General features: G+C 35.7%; 3 protein-coding genes across 3 annotated transcripts in view; 2 read left to right on the plus strand and 1 right to left on the minus strand.

The window, feature by feature from the left end:
- hmgcrb (3-hydroxy-3-methylglutaryl-CoA reductase b) overlaps window positions 1–9,289 on the minus strand; it is an 11,810-nt gene extending 2,521 nt beyond the window's left edge. The window contains exons 1-18 of the mRNA XM_073824276.1: window positions 9,224–9,289; window positions 8,210–8,396; window positions 7,921–8,032; window positions 7,264–7,351; window positions 7,095–7,179; window positions 6,089–6,194; window positions 5,786–5,892; window positions 5,577–5,696; window positions 4,566–4,690; window positions 4,146–4,479; window positions 2,957–3,151; window positions 2,702–2,860; window positions 2,455–2,612; window positions 2,248–2,353; window positions 995–1,165; window positions 741–881; window positions 459–617; window positions 227–381 (exon numbers count right to left, since the gene is read on the minus strand). Of these exons, the coding sequence (XP_073680377.1) occupies window positions 227–381; window positions 459–617; window positions 741–881; window positions 995–1,165; window positions 2,248–2,353; window positions 2,455–2,612; window positions 2,702–2,860; window positions 2,957–3,151; window positions 4,146–4,479; window positions 4,566–4,690; window positions 5,577–5,696; window positions 5,786–5,892; window positions 6,089–6,194; window positions 7,095–7,179; window positions 7,264–7,351; window positions 7,921–8,032; window positions 8,210–8,380 (2,492 nt within the window). The 5' untranslated portion in view covers window positions 8,381–8,396; window positions 9,224–9,289. The remainder of the gene's footprint in view (window positions 1–226; window positions 382–458; window positions 618–740; window positions 882–994; window positions 1,166–2,247; window positions 2,354–2,454; window positions 2,613–2,701; window positions 2,861–2,956; window positions 3,152–4,145; window positions 4,480–4,565; window positions 4,691–5,576; window positions 5,697–5,785; window positions 5,893–6,088; window positions 6,195–7,094; window positions 7,180–7,263; window positions 7,352–7,920; window positions 8,033–8,209; window positions 8,397–9,223) is intronic.
- A 248-nt stretch (window positions 9,290–9,537) lies between these two features.
- Window positions 9,538–15,898, plus strand: LOC141293084 (uncharacterized). The gene is made up of 9 exons (XM_073825137.1): window positions 9,538–9,666; window positions 9,838–9,861; window positions 10,124–10,144; window positions 10,690–10,722; window positions 12,023–12,886; window positions 13,899–14,015; window positions 14,182–14,313; window positions 14,493–14,540; window positions 15,458–15,898. Exons 1-8 carry the CDS (start codon window positions 9,648–9,650, stop codon window positions 14,528–14,530), a joined length of 1,248 nt encoding a protein of 415 aa, XP_073681238.1. The 5' UTR covers window positions 9,538–9,647; the 3' UTR covers window positions 14,531–14,540; window positions 15,458–15,898.
- A 735-nt stretch (window positions 15,899–16,633) lies between these two features.
- LOC141293064 (uncharacterized) lies at window positions 16,634–23,649 on the plus strand. The gene is made up of 8 exons (XM_073825105.1): window positions 16,634–16,819; window positions 16,960–16,994; window positions 17,106–17,129; window positions 18,344–18,364; window positions 20,994–22,139; window positions 22,217–22,351; window positions 22,447–22,501; window positions 22,617–23,649. Exons 2-7 carry the CDS (start codon window positions 16,961–16,963, stop codon window positions 22,476–22,478), a joined length of 1,392 nt encoding a protein of 463 aa, XP_073681206.1. The 5' UTR covers window positions 16,634–16,819; window position 16,960; the 3' UTR covers window positions 22,479–22,501; window positions 22,617–23,649.
- The last annotated feature ends 2,488 nt before the right edge of the window (window positions 23,650–26,137 follow it).

The raw sequence follows: 26,137 nt of genomic DNA on the forward strand, positions 1-26,137 counted from the left end.
ATATATATATATATATATATATATATATATATATATATATATATATATATATATATATCCTTGTGGAAAAATTATATATATTATACCGTATATAAGAATTATATATATATATTAAAAAATACATGACATTGAAAAAAGAATTAAAAGTCATTTGTGTTTATAGAAAGGAAAGATTTCTCCATACTGAAGTCACTGTTCATATTATCAATGCAGGTGTGTGTTGTACCTGTTGTGAGTCATGTGACTCTTGACGAGGTGTCCAGCAGCGAGAGCGGCCATCAGAGAGAGCTCTCCGGCCAGAACCGTGGCACAGACGATCCGCGCCAGCGTCCGTGAGTTCTCACCGGGACACTGATGGCTGGCGCCGTGAACACCTAACATCTGATCAACACAGAACAGCCTTTAGCTCATCTAGAGCCTTTGTGTTGTTTGAGAGTGTGTTTGTCTGTGTGCATTACCTGTAAACACGCATGTTGGGCAGGCAGCCCAGTTCCTCCTCCCACAGTTCCCAGCTCTAATGACGGCATGGTGCAGGACACGTACAGATCCTCTCTATCCGTCCCGACACACTCCATCAGGGTAATACAGTTACTGCTGCCCACCGTCTGCGCTGGATCCTACACACCAGAATATAATCGATCAATTCAGATCATTTCTTCTTTTTATTTTTTACTATGATGAGTAATATGCATGTTAATAAAGCAGAGTTTAGATGTTCTGTTGATGGCTGTAGGTCTCACCTGTCCGCAGGCGATGTAAATGGCCGTTACGATGTTTGCCGCATGAGCGTTGAAACCCCCGATGCTTCCGGCCATCGCTGAACCCACCAGATTCTTATTGATGTTGAGCTCCACCAGAGCCGCTGTGCTGCTCTTCAACACCTGTAACATTAAACAAAACCCAGCCTGAGGTTGAGGATTTGGTTTTCTGATGCCTCCTAGAGGAAGAGCATTTATGTGACCCTTAGAAAACTCTGATCTTAAACCGGTCTGACCTCTTTGACGACTCGTGCCGGAATGATGGCTTCACACACGGTGGACTTTCCTCTGCCGTAGATCCAGTTGACAGCGGCGGCTTTTTTATCGGTGCAGTAGTTCCCGCTGACCGCTAGCAAATGCATGTCAGGATAACGCTCCTGAAGTTTGCTGAGAGCCTGTTCTGTTCCCTGAAAACACAAACCGACACAAACAACCATCGTAACAATAAACCAATACAAACTTCTCAAAATATTTCCTGGAAAAAATCCCATTACACTTGGTCTCAGATTTTTGGTCACTGTATTTTAGGTTGAAATGATTGGTGGGAAATCATGTACGTTTTATATATATATATATATATGACCCTGGATCACAAAACTTAAGTCTTAAGTAGCACAGGTGTATTTGTAGCAATAGCCAACAATATTGGTCAAAATTATTATCCTATCAAAATATTGTCCTATCCTAACAAACCATACATCAATGAAAAGCTGATTTGTTTAGCTTTTAGATGTATACATCTCAATTTTAAAAAATTTACCCTTAGGTTTTGTGGTACAGGGTCACACGCACACGCACACACACAATAATGGAACAATTAATTGAAATAATTTGTAAAATTTGTAAACTGAATAATTATTAGACATTTAGGTAATAAAAAAAAGTAACTGTCAATAAACAAAAAAATATATATATATACACTGTATATATGTATACATATATTTAAAAATATACATTTTTATAAACTAATACCTATACTGAACTCACTGAAAGATTTTAGTATATAAAAGTTTATTTGATTTATATAAAATAAATTATATAGGTATGTATTTAAATATAAATTAGTGCTGTCAAATGATTAAATTAAATTAAATCGCATTCAAAATAAAGTTTACTGTTGTATGTATTATGTATATAAATACAGACACATACAGTATATACATTGAAAATATTTACATGTATATATTTATATTCATATAACATATTACATATAAATATTTAATATATAAACACAACATTTTTCTAAAACATGCATATACACAGTACACATATATGTAAACACATTACATAAACAAAATTTTATTTTGAATGCGATTAATTGTGATTAATTGTTTGACAGCCCTAAAAAAAAAAATGCTTTTAAAATAAAGTAGGAGCATCTATTAAAGTCAGGACTAGAGTAGAGTTCAAGTATGAAGGTCAGCTGCTCTGTGAACCATAAATCTGCTGTAATACGAGAGACATTCAAGCTCTGGTTCATCACACACACCTTTGACAGCATGTTCATGCCCATGGCGTCTCCAGTCTGAGACTGGAAGCGGATGTACAGGTTCCTTCCGGCCAAACTGACCTGCAGCCGGTCCAGACGAGCAAACCTGAAAAACACACACCGTTATTTCAGAGCTATTTCAAGTTACCCCGATCACACAGCAGTGCTATATAGGGCGTATTCTGTATGTGACCTTTGCTCTCTGACCTGCTGGTGTGATCGAAGGCCTGTTTGATGGAACTGAAACCCTCTGGAGTCTCCAGCCAGCCCTTGACCTCTGCTGCACGACATGCCGACGGCAACTGAACCACCGGCCCTCGAGTCATTCCATCCGCGAGAACACGACTGCTCACGCCACCCGATAACTACAGACATGAGAGAAAAAAAACAAACTAAATAAAGACCTTTCCCTTTTTTTTTAAAAAAAAAAAAAAAAAATAACCACATGACTCACTGTGACGGCTCTGCATCCTCGGTTAGTGCTGGCCACTAAACATCCTTCTGTTGTCGCCATAGGGACATGGAATTCTTTCCCGTCCAATAGGAGTGGTCCGGCCACGCCCACTGGCACAGGAACGTATCCAATCACGTTCTCACAGTTGGTGCCAATCACCTGAGAACAATGAAATGACATTTAAACATCCAATCAGCTGTAATGTTGTCAGACATGTGACCCTGGGTCTCAGGAGCAGCCAATCGTAAGCAGTACCTTCGAGTAGTCGTAGTGTTTGTAGGGCAGGTTCTCCAGCGCCGATGTGTCCGGGAGTTTGGAAGAGAGCATTTCTCTGCGTATGGCCACGCCTCTTTCTGGACTCTCCATTACTGCTTCTAAACGGTATCCCAGAATGCCCCTGCATTCCACTAATGCCATTACCTCAGCGTTAGTCAGGCATTGAGCTCCCCTCTGAAAGAAGAGAAAGAGATCTTGTAAATCACATGAAGTTTGGTTGTCCAAAGAAACAAAACATTAGAATACATTTGACCCTGGACCACAAAACCAGTCATAAGGGCCAAAAGTTTTTAATTAAGATGTATACATCATTTGAAAGCTGAGTATATAAGCTTTCCATTGATGTATGAAATTGAAATATTGAGAAAATCACATTTAAAGTTGTCCAAATTAAGTTGTTAGCAATGCGTATTACTAATCAAAAAATAAGTTTTGATATATTTATGGTAGGAAATTTACAAAATATCTTCATGGAACATGATCTTTACCTAGTTTTTGGCATAAAAGAAAAATCAATAATTTTGTCCCATTCAATGTATTTTTGGCTATTGCTACAAATATAACCTGCGCTACTAAAGTTTGCTTTTGTGGTTTAGGGTCCCAAATCATCTGAAGCAAAGAAAACAAGCAGATAAACTAAAGAACAAATAAACGAATTAACAATCATCAGGAAACCAAGACAAATACATTAAACCAATCAAAACAAAGAACAAATTAAAGCGAAAAAAAATGAGTGAACAGACAAAATCAGATATAACAAAAAAAGAATATGTATGAATGTGAAAAAAACAAACCATCAAAACATTAAAAACAATAAATGAACAAACAGAAGGAAAGAAACAAAACAAGAAAACAAACCAAAAAAACTATTGGGAAAACTTCCATGAAGATATTTTGTAAATTTAAATAAATATCAAATCCATAAATATATCAAAACTTAATTTTTGATTAGTAATATGCATCACTAAGAACTTTATATGGACAACTTTGAAGTTGATTTTCTCAATATTTAAATTTTTTTGCACCCTCAGACTCCAGATTTTCAAATATTTGTATCTTGGCCAAATATTGTCATATTCAGCTTTCAGATTATGTATAAATCTCAGTTTCAAAAAAGTGACAGTTCTAAGGTCTGTCAACATGCATGTGACTGTAATTGATGAATTACTTTGGGGTCTTTGAGTATCATCAGACATTCATCCACAGGACGGCGTTGGTGAGACTGAAGATCATCAATTCTTTCCTCCCCATGGTTTCCATCTGATGGATCAACCGGCTCTCTGTCACTTTTATTTGTAGGGACCCCTATCAGGGCTTTGGGCGGGGCCAACTCCCTCTGACAGCACTCCTCTCCTCCTCTCCTATTGGTCAGGGAGCAGTGGGGCATGGCCACTGGAGATTTGATTGACAGGGAGGATTCCGTTTCAGCCTGCTCGAAGAAAACATACTTGGCCGCCAACAACAGAGCGAGAGAGAGCGTGATGACCTGCTCCAGATCCACACTGAGGAAAAAAAGGAGATTATTAGAAATGATTGAATAAATAGAGCAGTTTTCTTTCTAAACAGTGCCATGTTTCTCAGTTCATACCTGGACATAGTTCTGTCAGACTCCATGTTTGGTGTGGGCAGAACCACGTCTGAACTGCTCATGTTGTGCGTCGGAGATTCGGTCACGAGTCGACTGTGAGCGTGAACCAGCGCCAGACCCAAAGACTGAACCAAACAAAAAACAGAACAGTCAAAGGCGTCTAGAAGGCTGCATTTGTTTTATTAAAAATACAGTAAAACTATCATATTGTGAATATTTTTGGCATTTAAAATATGTTTTATGTGAATATATGTTAAAATGTAATTTATTCCTATGATGCAAAGCTGATTTTTCAGCATCATTACTCAGTCTTCAGTGTCACATGATCCTTCAGAAATTATTCTAATTAGGGATGCACCAAATGTTAGGCAACCGAAATTATAAACGAAAAGAATAAATTATACCAAAAACTGACAAGACGCGATCAAATAAAAGTCAACATTCATAAATGTTAGTATTGCAATTTTACTGTTGTTCTGTAAAATAAAATAAAAAAAAGTAACAAAATTATTGATAACAGCTCTATTAATACATTTATTATAACATTCTCCTTTGCTCAGCAAGGCTGCATTTATTTGTACATTAAAAACACATGCCTGATTCAAGAAGGGGGTCTTGAAAATGTCCAAAGAATATTATTGTACTAATTTATTAATTTCAAGATAACTGTTATTTGTTTGTAAGCTGTAATGTCTACTAGAATGTTACAAATGTTCAGTGTTAAGTAAATATTTTTAAATTGTTGTTTTGTAACTGTAAATGCAAATATTGGCTGTTAAATTTATGCAATGGTGAAAAATACAGCAAAATACATAGAGAAAAAAAAAAAAACTGTGTTTGGTAATCAGTCTTTGCCCTTCGGCCCAGTGTGTAATTTTGTTTGCTTAGGCCTAGAATTTTAATTTCGATGCATCCCTAATTCTAATGCTGACATATGCTGCTCAAGAAACATTTCTGATTATTATCCATGTTGAAAACAGGTGATGCCAACATGATGTTTCCTAAACTCACCATGATCATTTTGACTTTCTGAGTGACGGGGTTTGGCTTGTTTCCCTCTTCTTCCTCCAGAACACGAGCGAAATGGCTGAGCTGCCAGATGGGCCGACCCTCTCGACTCTCACGGGACAGCTGGACGAGACAGGGGTGAGTGACTAGGGTCAATGTTTGCTCATATCTGGGTTATACAGAACATCTTAAAACAACAAATAAACACTGACCTCTAATACCAGCGACACACAGGCAGGGAAGAAGGTCATGAACACAAAGTAATTGGCCAGAACCGACATGCAGCCGAAACAGCACATGATCTCCAGCTGACGCACACCTGCAATCAGACAGAAAGGTATTATGAGAGATGTATAAAATGACATTTAAAGCAAGATTTGGACCACAATTTAGTCACAAAAATCCATGTTTTATCCACACTATAGTAACCATTCATATGTGTCACCTACTTTGGAGGAAAAATCAAAAGTAAAGAGAGAAATCAAGAGATAATGAGATATACAATGTTAACTTACCAGACATGGTGCCCACACCGATGACCAGACACTCCACGAGTGCATCCAGGGTAAAAGTGGGTCCCAGGATGGCCATACCTTTAGCAATATTCTCTCTGACCTCCTCCTGTAAATCACATGACCCATCAATATTTACATTTATATTACAATCAGTGTTATTGCATATTTTTTTATCATTATACTATTAGTGTTTTCACTCATATATATACATTTTTTTTATATTCCCATTTTCATTTAAATTTTGAAGTAATTTTGTTGTTTTGGTCATTTTTATTAGTTTTTATTTTTTAAATGTCCATATATTAATACAAATATTTTTTCATTTGAGTTTTAGTTATTTGAGTACAGCAAGTTAAACTAAATAAAGTTAAGAAATATTTTTTTTTAAATAACATTTTTTTAATGGTTATAGTTTTAGTAAACTATAACAATAAAATTGATTACAACATAGTAGCAAACAGCAACATCCACTTTTTTTGAATGTGTATTTTTGTCCATTTTGTATAACATTCACTTCAATGATGATGGAAACAAACCAATGATTTGCATGATAAATATTGAAAATATTTATTTTAACGGTCCACTTTTCAATTTAATAATAAGCTTTAATAAAAAAGCTTTTTTTATTTCAAATAACATTTTTTAATAGTTTTTGTTTCACTAAACTATAATAAATGGATTAGAGCACATAGTAACAAAAAACAAAATCCACTTTTTTATGTGTATTTCTGTTCATTTCGTATAACATTCACTTCAGTGATGATGCAAACAAACCAATGACTTGCATGATAAATATTGAAACTATTTATTTAAATGTATCACCTTTAATTTAATTGATCACTAGTTCACAAAAAATGTAATTAACTAATAATAAAATACATTTAAAAATAAAAAACTGTAAACACTTAAGGACAATTGTGGGACTCAAATAAAAGCCCATGAAAAACAAAATGCAATATTCATGATGCTGTTTAAGACATATTGACGTGAAATCCTTTTTTTGTACCTGTGAGTTTGAGCTGAGAGCAAACTTGGCTAGTGTGCAGGCTTTAGACAGATCGATCAACAACAGGAAGAATGGCAGAGCCTCACTGGAGAAACATGAAGAAACTGTTTAGAGACAGGCTCAAGACATTGAGGATATACAGAATATAAGAGACAGATGAGATTCATACTTTAGTCCTGTGAGCTCTTTGCCAAGAAAGTGAATGACCACAGAGCTGAACACAAAACTGGAGAAGATCGTGAACAGACCAGCGATACCTGGATACAAAACACACAAAACAACAATAAATGCCTCTTATAATGTGGCCTTGGACTACAAAACCAGTCATAAGGTTTTATATATATATATATATATATATATATATATATATATATATATATATATATATACATACACATCATGTAAAAGCTTTCCATTGATGCATGGTTTGAAAGGATAGGACAATATTTGGCGGCCGTGATACAACTATTTGAAAATCTGGAATCTAAAATTAATAAATAAATAAAAAATATTGAGAAAATTGCCTTTAAAGTTGTCCAAATGAAGTTCTTAGCAATGCATATTACTATTAAAAATAAGATTTAATATTTACGGTAGGAAATTTACAAAATATCCCCAATGATTTTTTAATTTTAACCCATATGTGTTGCTGGCTATTCCTACAAATATACCTTTAAGTATAATAAATGTATAATATAAGTTATACATTTAAACACAATGTCAAAATTCATGTTCCTTATCCTTAACTGTAATTAATTAAATAACTGATTCATTCAGAAATACATCACATTACAAAAGTAATCGCTCTTCAGAGAAAGACACTCACCCAGAATGTATTTGGAGCCGAGCTGACGGAGGTTTTTGAATTGAATGTAGATGTAAATGATGGCTACGCATCTCGTAATGGTTAAAATGATCATGTCACCACTTAGAATTTTCTAAGAATGAACAACAACATATTTGCATGTTAACATTTGTTCTTATATAACTTATATCTGCAACCTGAGGTAGACTTTAGCAGGTAAATAAACAGTTTAAACAGGAACTAAGCTATAAACCTTGTGTGATATACAAAGAGAGATCTACAGAACGTTTTTATGATTTGATCTAGGTACCTCCTGTACTTTGGGACACTGATGGTTCCAGCCACAGATCTGGTCACTGGTAGTGAAAGCGTTCATGGACATCAGACACATTGTCACAGCAATAGTTCCCACGATCACCTCCCACGGATGAGAGGCGACGAACAGGCCATGGAGCCTGAAGAGACGCGACAGCATCATCATGGCTTCAGTGGGACACCTATCAACAGAACACAAACTGATCAAAACTCATCTCAGCTGCTCATCCACATGTTACTGACAAAAGTTTTGAATTAACGTTTAAATAAATTCACCTATTTTACACTTCTTTCTTTTTCAATTTGTAAAATGTGGAAAACAACAAAATGCTCAAAGCTATGTGATAACTTAAATCAAAACAGTCATAGATACATTCTAATATTATTCAACCAACCAATATTATTCAGTAAACCAATGATAAACTATTTTTGAAGCTTTTTTATGCTTTCCTTCGCTCTTTTCTCATATTCTTCATATTCTCATAATTTTTTGCACTCCTTATTAACTTTTCCTTGAGATAACTTTTAATGGACTTAAACATTTGATGTCATATCTTGATTACATGGAAAATACGTGAAAACTATTCATAAATTAAACACAACCATCAGTAATAAAAGCTATCTGTCATTAATTGAAATACATAACATTTCTGAAAAGAGAAATGACAAACTCTGAGGCTGTTTTGTTTACTAGCATTAGCACGATCACATTTATAACAGTTTCAGCTGGAGACCGGCAACATTTCACATTATCATATTGCCTTTGCAATACATTAAAGACAACAAAAAGCTATTAATATCGTGCCTCAGTAAATTAGTCAGAATAGACTGAGATGACAGCATGCTAAGCTAATTTAGCATTGGCTAAAGGAGTCACAGCTGTCATTGAGCCTTATATTTAACAATAACACCGACAAATGTGAAGAGAACTCATTATATCGACTAAAGTAAGAGATTCAGGAATGCAGTTAAGGATGTAAGTGATAGTGTCGGTAATATTATGACATACCCTCATCGGTTCTCCTCTGATCTGTGTCCGTGTTACACGGTGACTGTAACTGACGTAATCCGCCCTCAACGGGCTCGTGCACGACACGCCTGAAGCGAGCACGTTGCGCTTCGCCCAAGATAGGGGACTTTTATCTAAATTCTAACATACTTATAATTCATTCATAAAATTAAACTTCAATTCGACTCGACTTTATGAGCAAAGATAGTAACATAAGAAAAGTATTAAGTATAATTTAAAAAATTAAGAAAACCTTTATTATGTAGCGGGGCAGGTAACGTTAGGTGCGGCAGCAGAGATCAGACTTTATACTTTAACTTTCGGAAACAGGCTTGTTTGAGGAAAATCGTTTCAGGCCCAAAATGGGGATATTTTTCTAACAGTTGATGTTTTGTCACTTAATATTTTATTAACTCTCTGCAGTATGGCGAGGAGAAGACACGGTCAGTAAAATCAACTTTCTACACTATTTTTTGATCTTGCTTTGTAAAAGTAAATGTGTCCTCTTGTGAATTCTGCTAGTGAATTAACGTTTGTCAGATTATTATGGAATATATAACGACTAATGCAAGTATGATATTAAATAACAAAACCTGCTTATTTGTATTTGACAGGTCACACAGACGAGACTGAAATTAGTAAGTTATCCAATAATGGCAAACAAAGTTTATCATAACTCATGTACATAGCCTATGTATGTATGTAATGTAATTTAATATGTATAATTTCATACATTCTTTTTAGAAAAGGTCAGACAAAAATAAAACAGCTGAATGTGAAAATGTGTAGCCTACATATGAACAAAAACTTAATTTAAGAATTCCCGTAATGTTAAATGACAGTTAATATAAAACCTTTAAGGAGATAAATCACTGTATGAATCTTCTTTTCTTATTACAGGTCCTCTCATAAATGATGATGGTAAGTTGTCTAATTTGGAGGTACATTTTAAAAGCTGATTTATGAAATTAATTTCTTTCCAAGTAGCATTTAAGAGTATTGACTCCATAACAATTTCAAACAAGAAATCTTGAAGGTTATTCAATCCAGCTGTAAAAAGTACTGATGCATTCTAATTATAATGTACTGGGTCAAAAGATTATACAAGTCAATTAAATTTTAAAACAAGATTTAAATCATCATAAAAAATAGAATTTTTAATATTAAAGTAACTTTTCTAAAGTCATTGTGTCCTCCATTACTGTAAATGTAAAAGTGTCAGCATCACTGTATCAGTCCACACAACTGTATTTAAATCACTGTAGATCTTAGAATTGTCCCTATATGGTCAAATCATTAATGTAGCTATTATTTTAATTTATCCATATTGTTTTGGTGCACAGAATGACATGTTTAAAGCATCCTCAGCACTTTTAAGTACATTGACAGGACTTCTTCAAATACTAAACTCTTGAAATGGCAGGCCAACATGAATGTGTCTTAACTTCAAGCATTTTCACTCACAGGAGAAAATGATGATGCAGATTTTCAACATACAGGTAACACTTTATTTTAAGGTCCAGTTCCCACTTTTAACTGCTTATTAGCATGCATATTCCTAGCATATTACAGTGCCTTGCAAAAGTATTCATACCCCTTCGTGTTTTTTTCACATTTTGTTTTGTTGCAGCATTATGTTAAACTGCTTTAAATTAGTTTTTCCCATAATCAATGTACACTCCATACACCATAATAGTGACAAAGCAAAAACCAGATTTGCAAATTTGACAAATTTATTAAAAATAAAACACTGAAATAAGTACATTGCATAAGTATTCATACCCTTAACTCAGTACATAGTTGAAGCACCTTTACAGCCTCAAGTCTTTTTGGGTATGATGTAACAAGCTTTGCACATCTGCATTTGGCAATTATCTGCCATTCTTTGCCTCACCTTTTCACCTCTCCATCTCTGTCAGCTTGGATGGGGGCTGGCAGACATTTTCTAGAGTCCTAGTTGTTCCAATCCTCTTCCATTATGGATAATGCTTCTGTGAACCTTCAATGCAGCAGATTTGTTTCTGAACTCTTCCCTAGATCATTGCCTTTACGCAAGTCTGTCACTGAGCTCTACAGGCAGTTATCTTGGTTTTTGCGCTGATATGCATTTTCAGCTGTTAGACCTTTTCTGAGAGGTGTGTGCCTTTCTAAATCAGACTCATTCAAATGAATTTGCCACAGTTTAACTCCACTCAAAGTGTAGTAACAACTAGAAGTAACATGAAAGCTCCTGAGCTACATTTCGAGTGTCCCAGAAAAGGGTATGAATACTTATACAACGGGATCTTTTCAGTTTTTTTATTTCTAATAAATTTGCAAAGTTGTTACAAACCTGTTTTGTGCTTTGTCATTATGGTGTATGAGTTGTAGATTGATGTGGAAAAAAGAGTCATTTAAAGCAGTTTAACATAATGCTGCAACAAAACAAAACGTGAAAAAAATGAAGGGGTATGAATAATTTTGCAAGGCACTGTAGCTGTTTATTAGAACTTAAAGGCACATATTAATGCCTTTTTCTGTATGACATGTTCTAAGTCCCATAACCCACCTCAATACTTAACAACTACCTTACTAAATATAAGCAGCAAATTATGAGTTTATTGAGGTAAAACTCTTAATACAATGTGTTCCTTATTCTAAAGTGTTCCCAAATATTTGTTCAATCACAGTATTTAATCTAAATCAAGTATCCCAGAGATCTGTGTAATAAGCAGTGATGTGGTGAATAGATCTGTGTTTTTGTTTTTAAAGAGTGTGCTTTTCCATTTGTTATCTTATTAATTGTATCCTTATTAACAGATGGAACATTCACACAGGCAGCAGGACATTCCACTGGCTCCACTGAAAACATGAGATTTGTAGTACTGGGAAGTGATAATAATCTAATGAATAAAGTTCCTGCGTTCATATTAGGGGAAAGCCAGTCATTTTCGAGGTGCCGTCCTGCAATATGCACGTTAATAGAGGGTCATGTTCATGGTCGTCACGTGTCTGTAGTGACAACTCCAGTTAACTGGTTGGAACGCTTGAAATCATTCTGGTTTTTCAAAAATGCAGTCAAATCATTGAAAAATGAAATGGAGATTTGTGAATCGCTGGTCTTTCCCGGGCCACATGCCTTTCTCTTAGTCATTGATGGCACGAGTAGTAAAGAGCTTTGCCTTTTAGATGCCATCAAAGAAGCATTTGGTCAAGAGGCTTTAGACTACAGTATGGTGCTGTTCATCAAAGAATCTCATAATCAGAAAAATAATAGTTGTGTCAAGGCATGTGGTAACAGGTACCATATAATAAACAGCACAAACCAAAGCGTAGCAGATTTATTTGTAAAAGTTGAGACAATGACACAGAATAAAAAAAGTAAATGTTTAATAAATAATTTTGAGTTCTTTGAAAAAGTTTCAGCTCATCTTCACAGGGAATACAAAACTGAATATGAGAAAAAGGAGAGTGAACTGATGAGAAAATTGACAGAGATGAATAAGACAGTGCAGAATTTACAGAAGGAAATTAGCGACCTTAAATCAAAAGTTGACCTAAAAGATACAATGCTGCAAGAAGAGAGGCAGAAGCTCACAACACTAGAACAGAAACTGACTGAAGCAGGAGTTAAACAATCCCTGCTAACAAAAGGACATCCAAGGACAGCACAAAGACCAGAAGGTAAGTGAGTTTCAGCAGTATCATTCATACTATTTGAAGGGGACATCGGATTAAAATGTGACCTTTTTAACTTTTTAGTTAGGTTTCACAGCCAGTGCATTACAGGCTGTCTGAGTCTAAACCTGAGTAGTTACAGTTTGCAGCCCATTACTTTCTAATGTAAATAGCTGTTTGAATAAACCACCTTTATGGACTCCTATTAAGGGAGTCCAAGGCAGCAATTCATGTGTCTTGTGGTAATGCCCCACGGAAGAGAGGGGCATTATCATTTAAAGAGACATTCGCTGTGAACAGAGCTGTTTTTGACGAGGTAAAAAGGGTATTGCAGTATGTTGCAGACATTTCATGAAGACCCTGAAGAATCATACCAACTTGTGGAAAACGGGCATCCGATGTCCCCTTTAAGAATATCTAAAAGAACTGTCAGTCCTGTTTTAAGTGCAGTTTTATGCAATATGTTATACATACAAAGTGGAATTTTGAATATTTGTCCAAAACTGTTGTATTTGTGAGAGTGATACGGGGCAGCAAGGAAATTGATCCACCCAACAGTAAGAATTAACATAAAAAATAAAAATAAAAAAAAACTTTTATTGTGAATAGCTTTTCTTTTGTGATATTATAGACCACAGTCGTTTAAAAAACTACCAGTTTGTTTAAAATGTGTAACTGTTTATCATAAAGCTAATTAAACAGTTTCAGCTGAAAATTCTCTATTCTTAGTGTCTAAAAATGTGAACATGGACCTTTAAATCCATGTTGAATTTTAATGGTTTTATGCACTTATCACACAAAACAAATTAATCTCCATGGGGAATTTGTACCTAGTCTGAGTCACATTAGTTGATTTCTAAGGATAAGGTCGTCTCACACAACCTGGCCATGTTGCCCATCTTTTACCAAGTGAAAAATTAATTTCAGATAAAAATTTGAAATTAATCAACCTTTGATTTTACATAAAAAAATGACTCAAACACAGAGAAGAAAATTACCATATCTATTATATTTTAAGTGCCTGAACACAAAGATGAACGAGAGATTGAGTCCAGAGAAGAAGAATCACAAGCCAGTGGATCACAGATGTTTGTGAGAGTGAGACGGGGCAGCAAGGAAACAGAAACACCCAACAGTAAGAATTAACATTTAAAGAAAATTGTTATTGAAAAATTTTATAAGAATAAGCTGATTTCTGTATTGTAATTGAAATCATATTAGGTCTGAAATTGTGAACACAGACCACTAAATTCTTGTGGAATGTCAATGGTTTTTAATATCTTTTTTTTTTTTTTTGTAAGTGTCTTTAAGCAAAGGGGAAAAAGAAGGAGAGATTGAGACCAGAGAGGAAGATTCACAAATTAGTGGATCACAGACGTCTGACGGATTGAAAACACTAAGACGGGGCAGCAAGGAAATAGATCCACTCAACGGTTAGAGTTGTATAATTAACCATGTTTGTGTCAATTAAAGAAAATATTAAAATAAGTAATTTAATATATGTTTGAAAAAGATGATTGTTTAAACTATGTTTCAGTAAAGCAAATAGAACATCTCTGAAAAATAAAAACATGAAATATATTAACAAATAACTACACATTTTTGTTTTTAGTATCTAAAAGTGAACATGGACAAATGTTTGTTCTCTAAACAGACTGAGGTGAGTTTGTGGATTAAAAAAGTGTTTATTCAGTTCATCACAAGTAGTCATTTAGCTGATTAGGTTAAATGTCTTGCATTTCCAGTTTTCTCTAGCTTGTTTTCTAATCTAGTTGTCTAATAAACATGCCAAATTGCTTTGGTTCCTCTTTTATAAGTTGCTTTGGATAAACGTGCTTAATGCATAAATGTAAATGTCCTCACAACTTTACAGTGCCTTGCAAAAGTATTCATACCCCTTCATTTTTTTCACATTTTGTGTTGCAGCATTATGTTAAACTGCTTTAAATTACTTTTTTCCCCACATCAATTTACACTCCATACACCATAATAATGACAAAGCAAAAACCAGATTTGCAAATTTTACAAATGTATTAAAAAGAAAACACTGAAATAAGTACATTGCATAAGTATTCATACCCTTAACTCAGTACATAGTTGAAGCACCTTTACAGCCTCAAGCCTTTTTGGGTCTGATGTGACAAGCTTTGCACATCTGCATTTGGCAATTAGCTGCCATTCTTTGCCTCACCTTTTCACCTCTCAAGCTCTGTCAGTCGAATTTAAAGCAGTTTAACGTAATGCTGCAACAAAACGTGAAAAAAAATGAAGGGGAATGAATACTTTTGCAAGGCACTACTATATGTATAAAACAAACCGATGGACCCATGTATAATTTTCCTAAAACCAGATACATGTATTTAGTTAGTGCCTTTTATCTTTGATAAAACTTCCATATTTCTAGATCAGATCAATTGATTTGTTTTAAAGTCAACTTATACATTAACATGTAATTGTGATATAAATGTGCATGTCTTAAACCTCTTTATTTGGATATTTAGAATATCATAAGTTACCATTTTCATTGTTATCCTTGTGATATTAAAAATAATGTGATTATTTTCTCCTCCTATTCAGGCTGCATCAATGATGTTAATGCAGAACAGATGAAATTCTCAGTATCAGAAGTTTTGAGAGTTCACATATGACAGCGAGATTCCAACTGCATGCACGTTTTAATGACTGGTAAAAACCCAGATAGACCAGGCAAAAAATCCACTAGAGAAAAAAGGACAAGAACAAAAAACATCCAAGATCCTCAAGCAAAACAAGAACACTGACAACAGCAAACAATGAAATACATTTCAACATAAAAGTCCTTACAAAGTAGGACAGAAACAAGGATTGTGACAGTAAACTTGTAAATGTCAGCCATGTTGTTTGTATAGCTAAGTTAATTCAGTATCTTGTTATTTATAACAATGTTCCAACAATTTATATTTACGTTTTATGTAAATATGAAACGATGACATGCAGTATATACATGCAGTATGTTGTGCTTTACAGTAAAGCATGTTAGAAACGATCTTTTTAAATTCTGAAATTAAACAAATTCAATACTGATTTTAACAGTAAAGATGATGAATACGAATTGTTATCAGAAAATTCATTTGTTTGATCTATCTCTTTCTTTATTATCTTTATATTTTTCTGAATTATTTTTGTTATCTGTGATAAAACCCACGGTAATCAAATCACAGAGACAAGCCAATATTAGTTTCACTATAAATATATATTTTCGACAAAAAAAAAAAATCTAATAAGAGTAATACATCTTTCCCTGGGTTTGTGGTCTAGGATCACATATAAACAATCATAAAGATGAGGGACAAAGTTATACATTTAAACACAACGTCAAAATTCATGTTCATGTGAAAAAAAATCATCAGTGATTTTTTTATTCTTAAGGAAAATATGCTGGCCTTCATAATATTTCATCAAGTTGTGTATTTTATCAACCATTTGTCACATAAAACACATTTCACCATTTAATCAAGTGTTCAACACATTTTTATCATTAAATACCTGATTCATTCTGAAATACATCACATTACAACAGTAAACGTGTCAAGATGACTCATTATATCGACCAAAGTAAGAGATTTAAGAATGAAATTAAAGATGTAAGTGGTAGTTTCGGTAATATAGCCTCACTCACACCGGTTCTCCTCCGCCCTCAACGGGCTCGCGCACGACACGCCTGGAGCGAGCACGCACGCACCTCCCAACAGACAGGCGGGCTAAAGTAAAATGTACGTGTAGATTTTTTTGCGCATAAGGATTAATTAATTATTTATTCGAGTTTGATATGGAGCGTATTAAAAACTTATGAAGATATTCAAGTTTATTTTTTCTTCACGTAGTGTTGTTAAGGATAGATTCTTAAAAGCTTAAACCTTTAATAATTAGCAGAAGCAGACAGGTGTGCGACAGAAAAAGGTAAGAGGAACAGGCTTTGTCTCTTTCACTTTCGAAACAGGCTTGTTTGCGGAAGATCCACTCAGGCCAAAAATGGGTTTATTTTGAGTTTCTAACAGTTAATATTTTGTTGTTTCATATGTTTTGTTCATTCTCTGCAGTATGGCGAGGAGAAGAAGAGGTCTGGTAAATTCTGGTAAATTCGCTTTTGTCAATCATAATAATATTATCAGATATATAACGACTAATAATCACTAATGCAAGTATGATATTAAATAACAAAACGGTCTTGTTTCGTATTTGACAGGTAGCAGAGACGAGACTGAAATGAGTAAGTTAAAACTTTAACTTCAAACAATTGGCAAACAATAATAAATTTAAATATAATAATAACCAGGCGCTTAGCCGGTTGGTTCGAACGTACGTATTAAAAAACAAAAAAAACAAATGTTCTTTTAAATAACAAAGGCATTTAAAGCCATAAAACGTGTTAAATACACTGATCTATAATAGAGTCATTATATAGATCAGTGGTTAAATACCTTATTTAATATAAGAATGTGTGTTTATGTGTGTTAAATGACAGTTTTTTACAGACGCTAGGACACATTTCTCAATACTTAGGTCACTTTTGCAAAACTCTTCACACAGTGAGCACAACAGAAGTCTATGTGGGCTAAACTGAGGATCAATTATCATTGTTTTGGCACAAAATGCATTCAATGACTACATCTCTCAAATTTCATGACTTCTTTTCTCACTCAGACACAACAACTGCCAAAAATCTTTGTACGTACAGGACATTTTACACATGCTTACATACTGTTTTCAAAACTGTTAAACTTATGTTCAAAACAATAACATAATGCAAAACTGAATAAGACAACAAAATTCAACAGCAATATTTTATTGAAACATATTTCAAATCTAAAAATGCAGTAGATTAGCATTACTATTGTATCTGTATCAGTGGATGGTGTGTATACAAATTCTTGTATCTTGAAATTACTTAGTACAAAAAAATAAAAAATAAATAAACAACATAAAATATTGACGAATTCTGCATCATGTCTGATTCATTCCAGTAACATATATTGCAGTTATAAACAATATATATTGCAATTATAAACAGATGTTTCCTTGTTTTACAAAAGAAAACAGTGTGTAATGCTACATGTTGTTGGTGTTTTTTAGCTCATTGTTTTGTGGGTGACAAAGTGGGTTTGTCGGCTGTCAACCTTTGCTAGTGTTCTGTAAGAATGAGTTTATTTGAGACCTGAATAAAGTGTTTTGGTTGTTGTAGTGCATTTTGAATGTGAAATGAACTGCTTTGCCAAGCTGAAAGTCGGTTAGGAGAATTGTGTTAAAGAGTTTTGCAAAAGTGACCTAAGTATTGAGAAATGTGTCCTAGCGTCTGGAAAAAACTGTAATGTGAAACACTGGATATCAATCAGTTTATGAACTTTAGCGTTATATAAATGTACAAATCAGGCTGTTGTCACCGTATATATATGGTTGTCACACTGACTTCTTTTCTAATTACAGGTCCTCTCTTGAACGATGATGGTAAGTTGCCTAATTTAGAGGTGCATTTTGAGAGTTTGTTTAAGAAATTAATTTGCTTCCAGGTAGCATTTTAGAGTCGTATTATTGATTAATGATTGAAATGATTAATCATTTAAAAAAGAAAGAAAGAAAGGATGCATTCCAAAATATTTGTTTGTGGACAATCTGACAAAATAATAAATGTTAAGTTGGTAAAGAGAAAAGATCCTACAGCACTTTACAAAAAACTACGGTGACTGGGAGGGGACAGTTCGGTTCAGTTCACTTAATTTTGTTGTAGCCACAACATATTAACCATAGGAATAGTGGCCACAAGACATTAATTCACGGGAATGTCAGATTATGTCATGGCCATGAAATAATATTGTTAAGGTAACAACATTCTTATGTCGTGGGCTCGAGATCCTGTGTTGAGGGAACGACATCCATTTGTTGTGGCCACGACTTCTTATGTTGAGGGAATTGACACATTTCTCTTGTTTATATTAATTACTAAAGAATTTATTAAATTATTAAATTATTAACCATAGGCTTAGACTACCAGATTGTGTTGCATGCGATGTAAATAGAATTCGAATGAAGTTTATCATGAAATGTTACATAAAGTACATAAAATAAAATAGGTGTACAAAAACATTTTTATATATCCCACAGTTTTGTAAATCCATTAATCATCTTTTTGTATATCTGTTTGTATATTATTATTACTATTAGCCTATTATTATTAGCCTATTATTACTATACTTTATATTCCTTTATATTGTTTTTTTCCTTTCATTTTAATCGCTTTACTTAACATCCTAAATAGTTTTGTAAATAGCCTACTTTCTTGACATGCAAATAATGCTTTGATTATGCTGACTGGATTTTTTTTTTACTGCAATGCAGTTTAAAGGTATATATTTAATATTATTTCAGCTAATAAATAGACTATAATTAGAAATACTATAGTGTTTCGTTGAGGAATAAATCATTGACATAGTTTTATTTGTAAATGAAAACACAACACGTACGAAGGAACTTCCTTCAAAGAAGCATACGTAGACGAGTTGCAAAGACAGGGCTTTTAATAAATTCAAAGCAGGCAATTCCATACAAGGAGGTCAGGTAAACACACAAAGTAACCTTGAGATCGGGATAAGAAACACTGAACAGAAATCAACTAATATAGACAGGATAATTATACATCGACAGGTGTGGGTGATAACTAATAAAGAAAATGAGACCAGGAAACAGGAACAACCAAATATGGGCACAAGAGGGAGAAACCAACGTGAACAGTCCACAGGGGCATGACAGTAACAATACAATGTTTCCTCTAGGATTTTTTTTCAGCTGTGGTTGCAGGAATATTTTCCATGGACCACGCCCCCTCCCCACCTAAGAATCAAGTGCACTCAAACTCAGATTTTAATTTATTTTAACTAAAAAATACAAGTAAATAGTAAGGTAAAAAATAAAAACAAATAAATACAAAAATATACCGTCCTTATACATGGTGATATCTTAAACTGATTTACAGGGACATTTTTTTTTACCTTTATAAAGCATTTATTTTATTTTTTTTACATTTTATTAAAAGCATGTTATCTACCATGTCAAATTCAAAAATGTATATTTATAAGCTTTTTATTTCTACTGAAACAAAATAAGAAAAAATGGCTGGTAGGTACATTATCAGACGTTTAATGAGGCTCAGAGGTGGCATGAGTGCAATTAAATTCATTAACTCATGTTGAGATTAATGTTTGACATAGAATTATGAATATAGACATATTAAATAATTTAAATAATAATAACTGAAATTATATTTTAAAAATGAAACAAAAACTACTCTTGAGTACTGTATTGAGTTCTCTTTTACTTTAAATAGGCAAGATGTGCAAATCATACGTTCCGCCATCTTTCATTGTGTTATAAGCATGGAACCTGCGGAACGAGTAGAATTATGCACAATACCTGCAATACTCCAACTGTGAATTATGTGTGTTGAACCACTATGTTGTCACTAAGAAGCTGCAGTTGTGGCAGGGATGGTTTTTGGTGTGACAGCCTGCCACAGCAGAATGAATGAAGCAGAAACACTATAATAAACATAAAAATGTAGTCCTAGCCAAATAATAATAATATACAAATATTAAATAAAAATTCACAATCTGTTATCAGATTTACAAAACCATGGGATTAATAAAAATGTTGTATTCATCTCTGATAATCTCGGGTTACACATTTAACTCGTGGCCATGAAAAGGATGTCATTCCCTCTACATAGGATCTCGAGGCCACAACTTCTCATCTTGTGGCTGACATAATGATGTTGTTACCTCGACAAAATTATCTTGTGGCCACAACATATTATCACATTCTTATGAATTAATATCTTGTGGCCACAACATAATATCATGTTTCCATGAGTTAATGTGTCATGGCCATTACAAAATTAAGTGAACAGAACCCTCCCGTTCACTGTATAAAACAAACGCAATAGTGAATAATTGAATACCAGTTGACCAAATTAAGTGTTCATTTACCATATAATAAAATATGATTAAGTATACATGTAATTCACATAGACCTAAATCTAAGCATATATTTCTAATTTTTTTTTGTTTCTATACTCTTTTAACAGATGAAACACCGACAAATGAAGCTGGATTTTCTGCAGCCTCCAACAAACAGCTGAGATTTATGGTGCTTGGAGGTGATGATGCTCTTATGGATAAAGCATGTGCTACAATCCTGGGAGAAAGAGAAAACAGGGATGCATTTCAGTTTGGAGAATTGATTCCCAGGAAGGCTAAAGTTTGTGGACAACAGGTTTCTGTATTAAAAACTCCATTCACATGGCTGAAACACTTGAAGTCATACTTCTTTTTCAGCAATGGAGTCAAATCTTTGAAAAATGACCTGCAGAACTATGAATCACAGTTGTTTCCAGGGCCTCATGGTTTTTTGTTAGTACACAGAGATGTGAAAAACTCTGGCAGAGAGAATTACCTTTTACATGCACTGAGTAATGTTTTCGGGGAGAAGGTCTTGGACTATTGCATGGTATTATTTATAGATGTGGTTAGGAACAAAAATCCCCGAAAGAACTATTGTTTGAAGATGTGTGGAGGCAGATACCACATTTTACAGAACACTGACGAAAGTGTTGATCAGTTATTCAAAAAAACAAAGGCAATGACACAATTTAAAAGCAGTGCTTTTTTTACAAATCATTTGGAATGTTTTAGAAAAGCTGAAAATTATTTTGGGGAAACGATTGAAAATCTAAAGGAGGAAATGAATGTTATGAAGGAACATAATGCAAGGGAAGTGACAAAATTAAAAGAGAGAATCAAAGATATGTCCAAAGAGTCCAAAAACAGAGAGAGTCGGCTATGCAATGAGATGGATGCCTTCAAAATTCAGACCAAGAAGGACTTCCCTAAGCTAGATGAGAGAATCAAAGATGAGGTAAAAAAACTGCCTGAGTCCAAAGAGAGAGAGAGTCAGCTATGCAATGAGATGGATCAATCAGAATGTACAATAATCCAGAGAGAGGAACAAGTACAAGTCAAAGAAAAAGAGCTGCATAAGAAACAGAGAGAACTGGATGACAGACAGAGAAATCTGGATGACAGACAGAGAAATCTGGATGACAGACAGAGAAATCTGGATGACAGACAGAGAAATCTGGATGAAAGGCAGAATCAGCTGGAGATGAGAGAGAGAGAAGTGAGACAGAGAGATCCTGGATCTAGTGAACATCATCAGAGCACATCTCCCTCTGGTAAGTATTTTTATTGTTTGTAATCTGACTTTTCACTGGACAGTCAATCATTAACATATGTGAATTTTTTACTATAGTGTCAGGGGACAAAAACAGTCCTCTAGATGAGTGTGAAGGAGAACTGAAAAGCGGAGAACATTCTCAAGCTGGTGAATCACATGGGATCCACAAACCTGTAAGACGAAACAGCAAAGAATTAGAGCCACCTGAAAGTAAGAATTTATATTTGAATTGTAATGTCACAACTACATCCAGTTAACCTTTCTCCCTAAATGCTGTAACATTAATGAAATAAATGTTTTCTTAGTGTCTGAAAGTAGACCACTGCACACGCTATGAATGGATTGTGATTGTCCTAAAGGGTACAGGTTTTTTTTCCAATTCTTCATAAAACTACATTTACATTTAAACTTAAGAATGAAAATATGCCATCTTGTACTCAACATTATTTGAAATGTTCATGCTGCTCTTTTTCAGACAGTGACTGGAAGTTCAGCTGTCACACTCTAAAAAGGACAAAAACACCATAAAGTATCATAACTGTAGTGAATACAAATGTTGCATTACATTCCAATTCTACTGATGCCATGTGGAACTTTGTGTAAGGAGCAGACTGAAATATTGCATTTCAAAAGAGATTTGTTAAAAGGAATAGTTGAACCTCATAGATGGTTTGAAACATGCTTTATTTTGTAGTACCGCTAGGGAACACTTTTAGCACAGGAAATGCATATTCTAGTTTAAATGTACAAGAGAATAGAAAGTCATACTATTAAAACTGCCAAGTGACAGCATGCTTAGTTGCCAAGTGTATTACACAAAATTATGCTGCATTTATTTATTTGTTTGTTTGTTTGTTTTCTGATGCATTTGATTCAGCATATCCTGGGCCACTAGTCTTGTCCCTTTAAGACCTGAGGGCATTTTTTGCCTCACTCAAGTTGATGTTTTTTCAGAGTAACATGCACAAAAATAATGACTCATAACTCAAAGTCTAAAGGTTGGTATCATTTTATAGAAAACTTTCAGTTCTGTCAGAGGAAACATTTTTTTGGACATTCTCCTGCTGAGGACTAGCTGATAAAAATGCAAGACGGATTTAAGTGCTCAATAGAATTTTTTCATATCTGTCTTATTTGACATTCAATATCTCAGGACAGAAAAAAGTTGCCATTTTGGGAATATCATAATGTATCCAAAAGTTACTGTATTTTGTAACAAAATTGGCCCCTTCACTTCCTGAAGAAATATCAAAAACTTGTTTTCTGCGTCCCATACACAATAATAATGACTCATAACTCCAAGACCATAGCAAGTACAGTTGCAAGGTTGATAGAATGTTTTCTATATTTTTAAGGAAAAAATCTTTGTAATTGAATATTCTCATGTTGAAAAATAGGTGATAAAATGTAAGAAAAATGTGGCTAAGGGAAATATTCTTATTTGACATTAAACTTCTCATGAAAGAAATAAGGGAGGAGAAAAAAAAAATGTTTTTGATGATGTTATGTTGTGCTGTATGTGAATTAAATTTTGTGGGGAGTTTTGAAAATGTTGTTTTTAGTTTGAAGTAATGTCTCACTCAAATTATATCAAAACACCAAACAATTATACTTTTTTTCAGAACCAGAATGAGCTTTATTGCCAGGTACACATACTAGGAATTTGTTTTGTTTAGTGTTTAAGCTCCACAGTGCTACAGAATGACAGCGACAAGACGATACATATTATAAAAAGAACAATATACAAGTACACAAGACAGATGAGACCTTTCAAATGACATATGACACATGACTATCTGAGCTGTATGATGTTTCTGACATAATAGAGTACATTGCACAAAAACATTTTTTATAAATTAATGAAAAAAAATCTATTTATCCACAAAAACACAACACTACTTAGGAGTTAATCAAAATGGCCACATGCACTGTGACGTTTAGACTCAAAAGCTTTCAAATGATACCTATTTTGTGTTGATCAACAGTGATTTTTAAAAATATGATTTTTTTTTTCTTCGATAGAGGACGCCCAATTTAGAGGAACGTCTAGGTTACGAAGTTAACCCTCGTTCCCCGGAGGAGGGAACGGAGACGTTACATTGGGATCTCGCTTGAGAGACCGATCACCTCTGAGCCTTATTAAAAAGGCCAATTGAAAATTGGCGAGTGGACGTGCATACGGGTATATAAGATGGCTGCGCGCACCACTCAGTCAGGCTTTTACTGAAGAGCCGGGAGAGCCCAGCGTCAGCGCGACGCCAGGGGCGTGGCAGGGGAATGTAACGTCTCCGTTCCCTCCTCCGTTACCCCTTCAGTGGAATCCCTTCGACGTTACATTGGGAACTTAGACCCATGGAAAAGGCCACGACCCTGACACCGCGTTACGCAAAACGCAACGTGCCGGCAGGTCTTCCAAGACGTGTCCACAGGCGGTCATTGAATGTAACCTTCCCAACGCCCTGAGGCCCCTTTTTTATAAGGGGGGCCTGCAGGGATGCCAGTTGTACTGAAGCATGGGTTGGGGGGCGGAGCACATGGAATTTGTGCATGTGGAAATGAGAATAATTCAATATATCCATAAGGCTTCTTAGGGATACACGAGGGAAACAGCGGTCTCCTCCGCTGGAAAATATTGGAAAGTATAGCCACAACCTGCGGGGCGAAGGAGACCCAGGTAGGGTCACAGCCAAGGACTACTCCGCATCTAGCCCTGACTGCGGGGCATGGAGGACCCAGGGTTCACCGGAGGGAACATTCTGGGAGACAGCGCACGGATCCACGTGGGAATGGCGCGGCAAGCCGACACCAGCCGTCCCCCCGCTCGCCTGATGTCTTGTGTTAAGACACGGGATGATACGGCCTCTGCGCAGAGGTTATAGAACCTAGCGAAGGTATTAGGTGTCGCCCAGCCCGCAGCTCTACGGATATCTGCTAGTGAGGCGCCATGAGCCAACACATAGGATGAAGGGCTACGGGGGGGTCCCAAGAGGGTATGAGGTGCGGTCTGGGCATCTCTGAGGGACCTCACGACCAGTGGGTGCTTACCTACTTTTCTTCATCTACTGCATGCGATATGCGGCTAAGCGGCGGCATATATTCCGAGAGTCAAGGGGACAGCCTGCGCTCCAACTCTCCTGCAGGAAAGGAAGCACTACTGCAATCGTGTATCTCTGTGCCTCTCAGCGAGAGGAATGCCAGCAAATAGACCTCATCTCAGTGCGTAAGCCTGCCTTTGTCAAGGGAGCTCAGTCCCGAGTGATAGTTTGCATCACGGCCTGTGAAAGGCCGGAGAGATCTACGGTGTCAACCCGTGCCCTTACAGGGAGGGACTGCCGCGAGGGGATGGTTACTAAGACCTAAGTCCGGGTGGGCCATCCTTGTAGCGCAGCCTACAGACTTAGTCCTCGTCCTCCCTGGACTTGCACAGAATCTGCGCAAGGAGGCTCACTGGGCAAAGGGCGTACTTGGGCCCCGGAGGTCAGCTATGTGCCAGTGTTACTCTGGCAATGGGAGGAATCGGGAGGGCGAGCGGATGTGGCTGGGCCTGCCGATATAACTCGAACTAGCTGCGTCACGGGGTGGAGTCGCCATTCTGCAGGTGGGTGGACTGCCGTGGGAACCGGCCGGCTGCACGGTTGAGTTTCCCTGCTTCAAATTAATGGCAAGTAGCAAATCTGCCACGTGGACTCCATGGGAGCAGATGGGGAGGAGCTGTAAGCCTCTGCTGTACATGGCAACCCAACCCGGGCTGACTTGTCGGCAATACTGCGGGAAAACGCCAGTCCGGAGAGAGCCGAGATGCCATGCCCATCATGGGACTCGATCATGCTGCAGCGGTCTCACATGAAACAAGCTTAGCGGCAAGCGGCTAGAGCTGTCATGTGCCCCAGGAGCCTCTGATTTTGAGAGGACCGCTGTATTGTGCCTGATTAGCTCAGGGACTACAGCACTGACTGCGCGCTCTTGGTAGCAAGGCGGCCCGTCTTGTGGACCGAG

Source organism: Garra rufa, chromosome 19 (genome assembly GCF_049309525.1).
Source record: "Garra rufa chromosome 19, GarRuf1.0, whole genome shotgun sequence".
Classification (NCBI taxonomy): domain Eukaryota; kingdom Metazoa; phylum Chordata; class Actinopteri; order Cypriniformes; family Cyprinidae; genus Garra; species Garra rufa.